The sequence below is a fragment of the Dermacentor silvarum genome, chromosome 5 (genome assembly GCF_013339745.2).
Source record: "Dermacentor silvarum isolate Dsil-2018 chromosome 5, BIME_Dsil_1.4, whole genome shotgun sequence".
Classification (NCBI taxonomy): domain Eukaryota; kingdom Metazoa; phylum Arthropoda; class Arachnida; order Ixodida; family Ixodidae; genus Dermacentor; species Dermacentor silvarum.
In genome coordinates, this window is record NC_051158.1 from 88,512,369 (window position 1) to 88,527,526 (window position 15,158).

Genomic DNA, 15,158 nt, shown 5'->3' on the forward strand with positions numbered 1-15,158 from the left:
GTCGGTATAGAATTATTCCGCTGCTTTTGCTATGTTATCGAAACTTCTGATGATAACTGATGATATCATCATCATCAGTTTCGGGGTAGCCGCCATCTGCTCTAGTGGGCCCAGCCACGACGCACAACAAGAGACGCGAAGGGCGCTGGTGATGAGAGTATATGTTGCTAGGCTTGACACCGTGGCGGTGTCCTCACAGCCGGCAGCCATTAGCATAAACCGTCTGAATATCACACGTGCGCACAGCCGGAGAGAGCGAGAGAGAGAATAAACTTTTATTTTGAGCAAGCGCAGTCTGCGCCCTAGGTGGGCGGTCCTTATTCCAGGTAGCCGCAGTACAAAAAAAAAAAAATAAAATAAAAAAAGGTCAGGCCTACCAAGTTCCGCCGCACACATGCGTACAGAGGTTAAAAACGACACTATGAGAACATAAACAACAGTGCGAACGCCACTCGTGCGCACAGCCGGAGGAAAGAAGAAGAAGAAAAATAAAACGTCAGGCGTTATACTAGCCGCAGAATACGTGCGTACATAATGAATGTTAAAACTAGTCAAAAGACGAAGGACAGAGAAGAGACGTGGCACACACAACGACTTATCTACGTGCGTACATCCGTTAAAAACAATACGCTTGGAGAAAATTTGGAGGACGCTTAAGCTTCCCTTTTAAGAGTGGAACGCGATAACATTCAAAGATCCCTGACTCTTTCTCACGCTTCCCGGCAACTGAAGCTTAAGCAACGCCTCCTATACAAAAGTTTATTTAGGAGGCGTTGGCTTAAGCAACCGTAATGTTCACCGGGAAACACTGGCAGCGAACGCTATGCACGAAGGCGAGCTTTCTGGTAGGAACGCAGCCTCTTGCGTGGGGCGATCCCAGAGATATTGCACAGCCGCGCCAAAAAATTGCATAATTTTCAGGTTTCCGTTTTTGTTTTGTACTTTTAAAAACGGTCCGATCAGTCCGAACACAACGCTACAGCCGTGGTGCTGGGGAAGAAGAGCCAGTCGTCTAGAAATAGAGCACCGAGAACGAGAGTAGTCGCTTGGCGCATTGCGAGGAGTGACATCACAGCGTCTCCGCAGGCTTGAAAGTCAATAGCGTGGCTCTGCGGTTCCCATGTGTTCTACTTTCTGGATATTCCAAATACGCGTCCTGTCACTCAGCGCGAGGTGACGTGTTCACCTGTCAGCCGGAAAGGCTGCTTAGGTAGTTAGGATTGGCTGCACGTGTTAGGTAGCCCTTCAGTAAGACTTGAGAATGCAACGCATTAACAAGGCGGAATGCAGACAGAATGGCAAAGTGGTGTATATCAATTAAAAGCTTTATTACAGGGAAGCAGCGATACGCATATTTATTTATTTATTTATTTATTTATTTATTTATTTATTTATTTATTTATTTATTTATTAGTATACCCTCAAGGCACAGAAAGCGTTACAGAGGGTACAGTGCCTACAATAATAACATAGTATATTTTAGGCACTGTAATGAGGGGGTGGGCAGAATGTAAATACAAAACAAACAATGCATATTATACACTAAGGGCTAACACGTACAGGAAAGACAAAATGAGGTCATGGACAGCAGCTAGCAAAAATATTGACTTGATAAGTCAAGCAGTCGTCATTCTAAATGACATTATAGAATTTCCCCGACAAAGCCGAGCATGCACGCGTTTGTCGACAATTCGTTCAGCTACAAGGCAAGCCATTAATTTCCCCTTCCGGTAATAAAAGATAGGGTTTGTAAAAAAAAGGAACAACAGTTTTTGAAATGTGATAGTCTTGAACCAACTCTTTCATTGTTTTCCAAGCATGAACTTGTTTTCCACTAGCCTGGCTATCCATTCTTCATTGGCAAATGCAGAATCCTCGACTTCTGCTGGCAACACTGTCGAAATAAACAAAGATGGCTACGACATCCAGGTCCACCGCGGCTCTTTCGCTTGGTGCTGTGGTCACGTATCTCCTTTGTGGCGTGGAATCGAGGTGTTTCGAGGAAGCTGAAAGGACCGTTGCTCCCGATCAGTTTATTTAGAACGGTTTCAAGGATTTCACCGACGAAATCGCGGAAATAGTTGTGTTGTGCGTGCAAACGGCCGGCCTGCACAGCAAGACGCATCAGAGTTTTTTAAAAACAAAGAGCCTTTCAAGCCAGCCGAAGTTTAAAAAAAATCATGTGTTTGTGCGTAGCGAGCTTCTTAGAAAGGTGCAGGCACTTGTTCGCGTCATTGCTCCACTCCTACAAGTACGATACTTGAGTGTTTTCGACCTTCATAGGCAACTCCGCACTGCGACTAGCGCTGCAGTATGTCAGATATAGCATCTCACGCTATATAGGCAGGAACGTCTGTCATGCTTTCAGCAGCTAAATACGGATCTTCTACACTGATAGAACGAGGCTTAATACTGTAAAGTTACATGGTCAGTGTGTCTTTGTCTAAAACAACTGATAGTTCCGTTTGTGAGTCGGGGTGCACCTTTCTTTTTATAGTTAGCTGACACGTGTGTCAAAGTTGTCTGCGTCCGATGACTGGCGCTTGTTCGTGCTCGCAGTACGCAGTGTTCGTGGTAGGCCCCTGACCTGGGAACACAGCAGTCACCTGCCACTCGTACAAATTCTCAAACCCAGTGAAACGTGAGAACTGAATAACAACCAATCGGACCAAGTACAGTTTTGTTCCAACAGGTTTCCAAAATTTTGCGGGTTGTAGTAGTGTAAATGCATGATTTGGAAACGAATTGAACCAATTGTAACGGAATTCAGCTGCGTGCAGTGTCGGAAAGCAAACTATAGTGGCGCCGTGCGCAGGTACAACGCTCTGGAGCTGGAACGAGTGCTGTTTGCAGTTGGTTCTAAATTTCTTGCGATTTAATAAACTGACAAATCACAGCGTTGAATGAGAAAACAGCATCTTATGTTTGCACCAAATATAAAGCATGCTATAAAAAGGATATATCACCTCGCGGCATAGCATGGGTCATGATCAATTTCAGTCCTTCCGAGGTAGTTATCATTCGTGCTACCGTGCCTGAAGACAACAGTATATTAGTGAGAATATTCCTGGTACGTAAAGCATTATTAGCACTAATGCTGTAGCAGAAAACTGTAAAACGAACAAATCGAAATGAAGCTTAGCGTGCATCACTAACTTATTATAGCGCCTGCCTGAACAGACTACACTCCGTGATTGGAAACGCCATCAAGGTATTTAATATAAACAAAATAAAGCGTTGCTTCACTCGCCGGAAATGAAGAAGTCGACTCTAGTGAAGTGTTTTGAACAAACCGGTATAGTATCGGTAACCTTTTCCCAATGCGGAAGTTACTTATCTAAGTCGCTTTCTGAAGAGTGTATTCTGCTTCTTTCTAGAAACAATGAAATCATATTACTGTCTTTCCACCACAATGACGCGCATAATAGTACAGAACAAAAGTATTTCGACATCCGTCTTTTCTCCTTTTAGGCCTCGTGCGCGGCGGCATGAAGTGAATTTGGGAACTACGAGGCATTCAGCGCATGCCGTGATAGCACACACTCTTTCGCTCGAAACCTGTACTTGGATCGGATGTTTCTCGGCGCTGCCGCTAGGCAGCGAGCATTTACTTGGAGTCGCCAATACGTGGTATGCTGCATTTTTCTTGCGTAAGCCATTGGTGTTGTCTTTAACTACTAATGCTTTTCTTAAGCGTGGAGAGATAGTTCATTTTCTTTTACGGGAGTGGTGATGTTGCGATCTCAGTTTCGTTTTCAAAGTGTCTGATCACTAGCGCCACCCTGCGCTCAATGTTGCGTTATGACATTTCGGTGAAGTCTGTTGGTGCAGTGTACCGCACCGTGTTCCCCCCTCCTCTCTGCTGGTTGAATATAGTCAGTCGTTGTTTGGTTCCAGTACAAGGAAGTCGTTTTTCTTCGATCCTCCGCGCCCCGACCGTTAGGCCCCACTCCGTAGCTGTTCTCACTACGAATGACCAATTCGTCATCACAGAAGCCTTATGTTTCAGTCTAACTCGACTTAATATTTTTTCTTTAGTAGTGTACTAAAAAAGGAACGCCTCTCCTCCCGCTCTCCCATTTCTCGCTCATTGTCATGTGTGACAGATTTAAAAATAATTTGATATCCACAGGTTGGCAGGTATGCATATTTATGTTCTCAGCTAAATTGAAACGCCTTGTACATAGGGGTGTAGATTGTTGTTGACCCTGTTCCATCAAAGTTGGTGAAACACAGTGCAGGGGCCGTCACCAGGCGATGAGAGCATGGCATCGAATTCGAAATTCATACGATCCTGGAGAAAACCAAAACAACAATACACTGATTGTGCAGAAAGACTAACTACACCCAGTGAATTGAACACATGGAAGAGGGTCACATTTTACACAGTATTTATATTTATCAATCTTTATCTTTATCTTATAGATAAATACATTTTGAAACGCCGGAAACATAGAAAGCAATTCGGCAGCAAGAAGGTTATATTTTATTCTGTGAACTCGTTGGCCTCTCTTACAAGAAAAATTAGTAAGGGTGTGATGTGATCTAAAAATTGCTGTGGCAAATTCTTTTTTATATAGGCCCCTACTTGTGTTGGGAGCTGTTAGCAGAATGATGATCCTTCATTTTTACTACTGTGTATTTAATATCGCAACTTCACTATAGAGAATAAAGTCTTACTTATATGGCTGTACCAAGATAGCGAACTGGGCGAGTTGTCAGATTTCCCACTCTTTCTATTTCTTTGCTGCTGAACACGCTCCTGTCATGGTTACATTTTTCAATTTTGCGTGGTTTTTTTATATCGGGTGATCAAAGTTAAGTTGACAGGTATTAAATTAGGCGCTGAGACGTACGTGAAGATCACCTTTGCAGTAGGGTTATGTGACGAGGGGGACACAAAGTGAGATGATAATTATTGCTGTTAGCAGGGAATTAACAAAAATTTAATACTTAACTATTCACAGACTGCAGTGAGCAGGCACATTTGTATTGAAAAGTTAGAGGCAGTCGTGTTTCTACAGAGTTCCACTCGGCAGAATCCTTCTAGCGTATCCGTGCTTTGAGATATCGAACTGCAAAGTTTAATTGCCGTTCCCATGATTACGCATGCAAGACAGTGACGACTGGCGCAAAGCTCCTCCCGTATGTGACGCGCCTTGTGCGTTCTGCGCTTAGTCTGACAACGGGGAGGAGGCATAAGCAAAAGTGATAACTGCCCCCCTTTAACTCTCGGCTGGGCAATCGGAAAGCGCAGAAGCCGGAACCGCTATCAAAACACGGAACAGCGCAGCCTGTAACGATGGTAGCTGCGATCTCAGTGGCTATAATTCGTAGATTGAAGGATGTCCCGTAAAATATTTATTTAAAAGGTTAATTAGTATTAGTGTAATTATGCTAATTATTCAATTAGGGGTTTTGATTTCTCGTGGAAGTAATGGCCGCCTCATCGAGTACCTTAGATCAAGGAGTATAATTGTGCTATCTGCCACAGGCAATTTTTAAACATTTGGTGCAGCTAAAATGAAACACCCTCTATATGCCTAGAAGAGCGTAAAGGCATTTATTTGGGAACTCCTTCTAACGACAATTAAAAGCCTGTGGCATCCACGCACTCGGCAGCGAAATGGATATATTGATAAAAACCGTTGTGTTGTATCAAATAACACGCGATGCGCCCTCACCTTCTGTGACTCTCCTATGTGTCAGCTTGAATTTCTCCACCATTCTTGCACCCGTGTATTTGATTTCAAAAAGCGCTAGACGCTTGCCGATGCAGTTCCGTGGGCCATCACCAAATGGCTGGTACGCGATTGTTGGCCTTGCAGCAACGTCCTCTGGCGAAAACCTACAGCAGCAGCAGCATAGAAACAAAAGGACCAGTTTGACTTCAATTCAGAATGCGCCGCTACTGTTACGCTACGAATGCTACCCTGTAAAATGCAGGAGCCACGCAGCGTTCGTTCTTTCTTGCCCATTTTATCATCTTAAAAATATGGAATTCACTGGAAGCTCAATCATCGAGAGCAAAAATTTGCAGAGCAATGGTGCCGCGAATTTTTTTTCCTTGACAGCCTTGGCTTGCTTACTGAAGCCAAATGACACATCATACGTGGGCGTGTTCACACAATGCAATGTATTCAAGCAAGTCCACCTTGTGAAGCTGTGCTAGAGGAAATTTTAATTAGTGTTGATGCCGTAGACGACAAACTTTAGCTCGCGAGAGTTAAATCACTATTTAGCACACAGCTTTTCCTCAGCGGATTTTAGTTGTTCCTGCTATTCGACTACGCATGCAATTGATTTTAGTTTAAAATTTCCGCATTTTCTTCCGAGTTTAGCAAAACAAAACGCACCCTTGAAGCACTCACCCGTCGGGGTCAATTTTTTCTGGCTCAGGCCAGATGCGAGGGCCCACGTGGATCTGTATAGTTGGTTGGCTTGTACCCGCCTTGTACTTGTTGCCGTTATACTCAAAGTCATTAACTGCGCTTCGGGTTGTGAAACTGAAAGATTCAGAGCATGAGGTACATCAGTGGTGCAATTTTCGTGTCATCAAGTACGGTAGAAGTTTTGTGAGCTCGGCTGGAGACTTACGTTACGACGGGCGGGAACATGCGAAGAGTCTCGTCCACCACTCTGGCGAAGCATTTTAGGCCGTGCGCTATAGCGGTGCAATCCAGTTTGCCCTGTGATAAATTTACCTCGATTAATATTCGCAAACCGTTAAAGCAATGGTGTGGCGTGATGTCTCGATTACGACCGAACTTGCGGCAAACTGCAGCCTTTCCCCTTATTTTGTTCTCACGGTCATACCTAGCAGCTATCAATAGCTTTATTAATTTGTATTCCGAGGAATGCCCTTTATCAGAATCAAAAGGCCATCCGAACATATTGGTAGCCATGTTACTCGGCGTTATTAACTAGTTTCATTCAGAAGAGAACGCTAAAGCCCGCGCAATAGCTTTCCGTGCGAGCGGGAGGTCTACAAAATGTTTGGCACGAGCTTTAACTACTTATCGCATGCCGTATTTCTACTCCAACGGCGCCTTTCTTGGTCTCTCACCAGTTTATGTTGCAACGGAGTCCGAAAGACGATGAGACTAACAGTAAATTGAGAGGGAACGTTTCCAGGTTGCACCACATTGTATGCTAACGGTGATAAAACGGAGTAATTTACTGCTGGAAACACTTCTATGCTGACAGCCTTCTCACGAGGAAATGCCGTGGTATTTCGTTTAGCGTTCAGATTGTGCGCTTGCGTGCGACGGCTGGCGTGCTTTTTATTCAGAATTTCTGACAAGTGCCTGGAAAGAAGCAGATGTACTTACGTAACGTTCTATAACAGATTTCACTTCCTCCCGGACATTTTCCTGGACGTCCTGATGTTTGGCGAGAACGTAGGAGAGGTAACTTAACTAAAAAAAGTTACGGGCGACTAATTTGTTTGTTGCTAATATCATTTGAAAGGGTGCGACGTACTGCTGGTTGGTTCAATTGAGAGACAGTAAAAGAAGCGTCACAAATATGAGATGAGGCGAAAACAACGTGTGCCTTTCCTGGCCTCAATACATTCAGATTAGTATGGTTTCCACGATCCGCGGAGATTTAAAAATGTCCGGTTTAATGCAGTCCTTGCAGAGCAATGTTTACAGGTTCAATTCCAGGCTACATTGCTCAATTTTTTAGAGAACTGTAGCATGAAACTTAGTTCAATTTACAGTACAATACTCAATCCGGCTACATTGCTCCAATTTTTTATTCCGAGTGGAGCTTCTTCACCATCAAACTTAGCTCAATTTCATTCAAGTCTTTTTTCCTTGTTTACGAAAAGGGAGCAGTCTCATAAAAAATACTGTACTGAACAGTTTGACGGAAGCGGCATGCCCCCTTTGGCAAAAACGTGTGGAGATGATGTTATAACGTTGATAGTCAAGCAAATTGTTTAAAAGAGAACTCGGAGATTACCGCCGTGACTTCTCACCACGAAGTGTCTGTTCACCTTAAATAGAATGAAATGGTTTGGGTTTAAGAAAAGTTACTTGCGTCACGATGTCGTAACAAATCCTTCATCTCTTTCCTGTCCAGTTAACCAAGTAATTTTTTTATTCTCTAAACAGACTTTTTGTAAAACACGTACCTGAGTTGCCTGAAGAGAGCATAGACGACGATAATCACGATCGTAGTCCAGATGATCGTCTCGAAACTGAGCAGCGACAACTTACCGGTCATGGCGATAGCTTGGAGGCGACTGTTTCGGAGTCAAGGATTTAGCCCGATGATAGCGCCGCTCCCACGCCCTATTTTTATCCTCCCGGGTGGGAGTCATCTCTTTCCATTGTTATGCCATGCAAAATATTTGCACCCTCCTTCGCTGAAGCGCAATAGCTCAATGGTCTAGGTGTCCTGGTACTCAGCGCAAGGCACGTGTTTACCTGTCACCCGGAAACGCTGCTTAAGTAATTAAGACCGGCAGCACGTATTAGGTAGCCTTTCAGTAAGGCTTGAGAATGCAACGCATTAACAAGAAAAGGGGGAAAGCAGACATAACGGTAAGGTGGCGTATATCAACTGAAAACTTTATTTAAGGGAAGCAGCGATACGCAAATTTATTTATTTATTAGTACACCCTCAAGACCGAGAGAACGGTACAGAGGGGGTGTGTACAATGTAAATACGAAGCAAACAATATATATTATACACTAAGGGCCAACACGTGCTGGAAAAAGCAAAACAAGATCATGGACAGCAGTTAGCAAGGCTTGTCTAACCAAAGATATTGGCTTGATAAGTCTAGCCAACTAAAAGTCGTCATTATAAATGTTATAAGCAACTATAAGTTCAAGATTTCCTCCGACAAAGCCAAGCGTGCACGCGATTGTCGACAATTTGTGCAGCTTCAAGGAAAGCCACTTTCTCTTCCGGTAATAAAGGATACGGTTCGTCAAAAAGGAACAACAGTTTTTGAAATGTAATAGTCTTCAACCAACTGTTTCATTGTTTTCCAAGCATGAAGTTATTTCATCTAGCCTGGCTGTCCATCCTGCTCCATTGGCAACTCCATAATCCTCGACTTGTGCTGGCAACGCTGTCCAAATAAACAAATAAGGCTATAGCATCCAGGTTCCCCGCGGCTTTTTCGCTTGGTGCTGTGATCACGTTCCTCCTTCGTGGCGTCGAATCGTGGTGTTTCGCGGAAGCCGAAAGGGCTGTTGCGGCCGATCACCTTATGTTGAATGGTTTCGAGGATTTCAGTGACAAAATCGTGGAAATAGTTGTGTTGTGCGTGTTGCCACACATCCAGTGAACGAGGCGCCAGCGCCGGGCCGAATTCCAAATCCGACTTATCAGCTACTGAAAATAACCCCACGAAAGCACGGACAAATAATAAGAGGCATTCTGGTGCGCCAGCGAACGCCGGATGTGTTCCAAAGACCAAGTCAGAGCCCAGAGTTGTCAAAGCACAAAAAATATATTCTTCAAATGAGGCCCCTTCAAGTCATGTGAAGTAAGGGAAGCCCTCCAGAAACTAAATGGCAGGTCAGCCCCTGGTCCTGATGACAATCCCAACCGGGCCCTCAGAAACCTGGACGACAGTTCCATAGAATGGTTGACATAGGAGATAAATGGAACATGAGAACGAGGGGTTGTCCCGCAGTCTTGGAAAATGGCCTTGGTCATCCTCATCCCAAAGTCTGGAAGACCGCCGAGTCTCACAAACCTCAGACCCATTTCACTCACGTCCTGCGCGGGAAAGGTGGCGGAATATGTCATATACAACTAGGGTACCTCGATGCCAGCGCCGCCGTTCAGGGTGGTGCCATCCTTTGACCGCCCCCGCGCCGCCGCTTTCTCGCTGCGACGCCCTCTTGAATCACAGCGAGCGGTTGCGATTGCTTGGTGCCGGTGCTTAGTTCGAGATACAGTGCGCGCGGATGCTTCGCTGACGCTTCTACTTGCTGGACAGTGTTCAGCCGCATGAATGACAAGCTTGTCAAGTGCATCGAGTCGACATGACGGGCTGTTGTGTTCCCAAGTGCACCGGATCGACGCGTAAAGGGCTTCGTTGTTTACGCTTCCCCCGGGACCCAGAGCGAAGGAAGAGATGGGAAGCCCAAGTAAAGCGGTATCACTGGAAGGCAACGGATAGCTCCTACATTTGCGAGGTAAGTGTCAAGAAAGTTTAGACTATCGCACCGTGTTTTTCATTTAAATAAGAAAGTATTCTCTGATCTTCGCTCACGTACCTACGTTCGCTCACGAACTAAGCACTGCACCGATGCTGTCTGAGTAGCCTATGGTTTGCGAGCGCGCGTCGCATAGGCTTTTGCCGTTTTGATCGGCGCAGTCTATGCGAGTAGTACCCTTATTTTAAGGACTGACGAAAATGCTTCGCCGCGAAATAGTCTTACATTAGCTACAAATCGTCATGTAAACCACCTATTTTACTTTTGCACGGGAAGCACACATCGTGTGTGTCTCTTGTTTCTTTTTTTTCCCCTCAGTTTTTTTTATTTTTTCGCTACTGGTTATGGGAATAAAGAACGCAGTGCTTCTTCTGGGGAGAGCGGCTGTTGTGTACGTGGCAAGCGAAGCATTGTGATTTTCTCTGATTTCTCAGCAGATATCTTGCGGATCTCTAGTTGTTACGTTATATAGCTGATTTTTTAGACGAATATATTTGTAGCGTGGTGCTCGTAAGCCGATGGTCATTCGTGCTCATTCCCGATAGTAGTGGGTACTCTGAGTGTGACGGTCTTTAAATGCCTGTGCACTGGTATGCCAAGGTGTAGTAGAGTTAAGGGGCATCATGGGACCAAAATGTTTCGGCGCTTTCTGGCATGGTGTCTATTGTAGCCTGTTGTAGTGCAGTGACCTTATCAGTGTGTGTATGTGCGTGGACGGTTTGACAACTATCGAGACATGTGAATGAAGAATGAAGAAACAGAAGAAGGCGAGCTAGGGACAGCTTCAAAGTGGGTACGAGCCATGTGCTGGGGACATCATCATCAGGGGCAGCTTGCGCGCTTGGCAGCGCTCAAAAAAAAACGAAGCAAGAGAAAAAGGAAGAAGAAGACGCGGGTGCCGGACGGGCAGAGCGGGCTCGTGCACGGAAGACGCAGGACCAGTGCGCTGTTCCGGGAGCTCCTGCCGCGGTACCTGAGGCGGCCCTGAGGACAACGCGCCTGCCTGTCGGTGCAGACGCGGAGTGGCGCCTAGTGCGACGCCGTTTGGAGCAGGCCTGGCTGCTGCCTGCTCGTTGCCGCCTGTTGGAGCAGCTTCAGGCTGTGTCCGGGGCGAGGCCTAACCGAGGCCATTACTCGAGGCCTAACCGAGGCCTTTGCTCGAGGCCTAACTGAGGCCTTTGCTTGGAGGCCGCCTCTTGCTCGAGGTGGCATGTGGAGTTGTGGCGGTGGAAGCCACCCGCCTGACACCCGTTCGAGTGCTCTGGCCACGGTAATGCAGCCGTGGGCCGTCGCCTGCCTCATTTGAAGACCCGTGGTGTCATCCGGCCTTGGCTCGCCTCCCACGAGGGTCATCGTGCGTTAGTTCATCAACAGAAATCGTCGCGACTGCTCGAGACGACCTACCGCCGATCGACGACATCAGTACTGAATCCGTGAGGCCTATTTGCTCTTCTCTCGAACGTTGCGCGTAGGACCTCGTGTAGACGTGTTTGTTGTAAGGACTTTTGCTCTGTATGCTGTGTTTAGTGTTTGTCTTGTTTCAGTCCCATCATGTTGTATAAATGTTCGTTTAAATCCGTTCGTGCGTCTCTGACGTTTATTACCGCCTGACTGCACACCGACATACGTGCCGAACTATTCCATCACAAGTTACTAAATTATTTAAAGCACCAAACAGACGACACACGAAGAGACACGGACGAGCGCTTACTAACAACTGATGTTTTATTGAAAGAAACACACAATATATAGGCATATCTGGCGGCGTAACTCACACGTTGTCGAAATTAACATGGTAACCAGGCAAAAAGGCGATAAATAGATTGTAAACGATGATGAAACTCGAATAAAAGATGACATATGCGACAAAAACACGCGGTGTATAGAGCCACAAGACCATAAAAGATAATGGTTAAGCGTTACACAAAACAGCGCAGTAACCCCATTAGAAAGCTAACGATTAAGACTTTTTTTCCAGCGCATGCAGGCGGCGCATCAACGTTCTTAGTTCTAACCAAGGGCTTCTAAAAATGACAGTTCACTTGTATACAATATTTTTGACGGTTCGCTGACGCACTCCAGGCCCTCCCTTTTAATGTGGAAGGCTTCCTTCAGCTCACGGGCAACGCTGTCTCGACTTCTCTCCAGGACAATGCTATCTCTTAGGCGAGGCTTGCACCCGCACTCTTTGCAATGGATGGCCAAATTGGATCCAGTCCCTTTCTCTAGTGAGCGTTCATGCTCTTTTAGTCGTTCATTCAAACATCGCCCCGTTTGTCCAATGTAAACCTTTTGGCATGAGAGTGGAATTTGATAAACCACCCCTTCCTTGCAACTGACAAGTGGATCGGTATGCTGGGTGCCGCAGGTCGTGCGTTTTGTATCTTGGTTGTTGACACGAGCGCACAATTTAGCAAGTTTTGAAGGGGCTGAAAAAACTACCGGGACTTTGAATTTACTCGCGACCTTCTTCAGGTTGTGGGCTACACGATGAGAGTATGGTATGACCACGGGTCTTAATCTCCTGGTTTGTTGTTGCACGTTTTTTCTTCCTTTATCTTTTATCTTCTGGAGCAAGGATTCTACTACTGAAGTTAAAGCTGTCTGTGGGAATCCCGCTTCCTTTAGCCTCTCAATCTGCAGCTGGAAGCTGCTTCGTATACCATGTTCACATGATTTTCTGGCAGCCGATTGCAATGCCGCTGTGGCTATCGCTCTTTTTACTGTCTTAGAGTGGGCTGACTCATAAGACAAGAGCTCTTTTTGCGCTCGGGGGTGGTACTTCCAGTGCACTTCGGCTCCCAGGTTGAGCTCGAGGTCTAAAAATTGTAACTTATTGTTTTTTGGTAGTTCACAGGTGTACTCCAAACCATGGCTATGTTTCCTAAAAAGTTCTAGAATCTCTTTGTCAGTTCCTTGATGGCCTGGTGGATCCTGTCTGTTTAACAGAATTAGGAAATCATCTACGTATCTGAATACTCTCAATACCTTCTTTTTGTCAAGCATGCTGTTCAAAATACTATCAACGGCCGAGAGAAAAATATTGCTCAAGATGGGGGCTACACATGACCCTATACAGATGCCCTTCTTCTGAACATAAACCTTATCTTCAAACTGAACTAGCGTGGAACTAAGATAAAACTGTAAAAGCCTAATGAAATTTTCAACTGACATGCCAACAGTATTCTGAAACTGTATAGTGCCTTTCTTTTCTATACATGCCTGAACAGCTAAAAACAGCTCCTTGTGTGGGATAGAATAGAAAAGATCCTTAACGTCAACCGAGAAAAAATTACCTACGGTACCGCAGGATTGCAAGAATTCTACCACTTCATGGGAGTTTTTTGTCCCGAAAGGATCTTCTACGTTAAGTGAACTCAAATGTTTTAGAAGAAACTGGCTAACATGACGTTACCAAAACTTGCTAAATTGTGCGCTCGTGTCAACAACCAAGATACAACACGCACGACCTGCGGCACCCAGCATACCGATCGACTTGTCAGTTGCAAGGAAGGGGTGGTTTATCAAATTCCACTCTCATGCCAAAAGGTTTACATTGGACAAACGGGGCGATGTTTGAATGAACGACTAAAAGAGCATGAACGCTCACTAGAGAAAGGGACTGGATCCAATTTGGCCATCCATTGCAAAGAGTGCGGGTGCAAGCCTCGCCTAAGAGATAGCATTGTCCTGGAGAGAAGTCGAGACAGCGTTGCCCGTGAGCTGAAGGAAGCCTTCCACATTAAAAGGAAGGGCCTGGAGTGCGTCAGCGAACCGTCAAAAATATTGTATGCAAGTGAACTGTCATTTTTAGAAGCCCTTGGTTAGAACTAAGAACGTTGATGCGCCGCCTGCATGCGCTGGAAAAAAAGTCTTAATCGTTAGCTTTCTAATAGGGTTACTGCGCTGTTTTGTGTAACGCTTAACCATTATCTTTTATGGTCTTGTGGCTCTATACACCACGTGTTTTTGTCGCATATGTCATCTTTTATTCGAGTTTCATCATCGTTTACAATCTATTTATCGCCTTTTTGCCTGGTTACCATGTTAATTTCGACAACGTGTGAGTTACGCCGCCAGATATGCCTATATATTGTGTGTTTCTTTCAATAAAACATCAGTTGTTAGTAAGCGCTCGTCCGTGTCTCTTCTTGTGTCGTCTGTTTGGCGCTTTAAATAATTTAGTAACATGCACCAACTAGCCCAACAAAAAGTTCTGCTTGTATTCCATCACACCTGTGCATTTCTTCGAAACGTGTGAAGCGAGGTAACACAGCATTACTTTTGCGAAAATTTATTTTCAAGCACTGTAATGAGTTCGCTGTATTTACAAGGCAACTTTTCATATCAATAATCACTTTTGTTGTTTTACTTGTACTTAGAAACACTTTGAAGAGGACCAGTACGAGGGAAATCGGCAGGATGGGCGCCGTCTGTTAAAGTCAACAGCCCTACATCATCATGGACTATATTTTCGAAGTGAAAAATATTGCTAATCTGTATTTGACTGTCTTAGTTTCATTTACGGTTTTTGTACGCGATATGTATGCAGTGTTTATTTTTTCAATGTAGTTATCAGTGTTCTAATGGTTATTTATAAAATGTTCCGTACTCGCCATCGATGTGTTTGGCTGATGCGACGTATTCGATGGTAGCTGATGTATTCTGGCTGGATATCGTGATTAAATTACCCGCGATTGCGCTTTCTTGTTTCTATTCTGGTTTTCGATTTATATTGTGGGTAATAAGGTTGATGTATGCACTTGAACGCCCCCCCCCCCCCCCCATGTAATGAATAAAAAAAAAAAAAAAACTATCCCTATCCCGAATTGTGTGTGTCGAGCCTACCTTACGAATTTTTTTATCTCGTCTTTCAACATAACCTTCAGGCGCCACACAGTACATATAAATTTTCATGTACACATCTCTTTCATGATTGACTGTACTATACATTACTAAGTAAATGTATTT

At 44.9% G+C, this 15,158-nt stretch overlaps 1 protein-coding gene across 6 annotated transcripts in view; it reads right to left on the bottom strand.

Annotated features, from left to right (window-relative positions):
* Nucleotides 1-1,337: 1,337 nt before the first annotated feature.
* Nucleotides 1,338-15,158, bottom strand: part of LOC119453574 (cytochrome P450 3A5) — a 143,290-nt gene continuing 129,469 nt past the window's right edge. Inside the window, exons 12-14 of one of the 6 annotated variants that reach the window (XM_049668252.1) lie at nucleotides 6,372-6,506; nucleotides 5,685-5,848; nucleotides 1,340-4,294 (exon numbers count right to left, since the gene is read on the bottom strand). In XM_049668252.1, the coding sequence (XP_049524209.1) occupies nucleotides 4,248-4,294; nucleotides 5,685-5,848; nucleotides 6,372-6,506 (346 nt within the window). In that variant the 3' untranslated portion in view covers nucleotides 1,340-4,247. Of the gene's footprint in view, nucleotides 4,295-5,684; nucleotides 5,849-6,356; nucleotides 6,507-15,158 lie in introns of those variants that run through there. The other 5 variants (XM_049668254.1, XM_049668251.1, XM_049668255.1 and 2 more) reach the window with 5 other exon arrangements.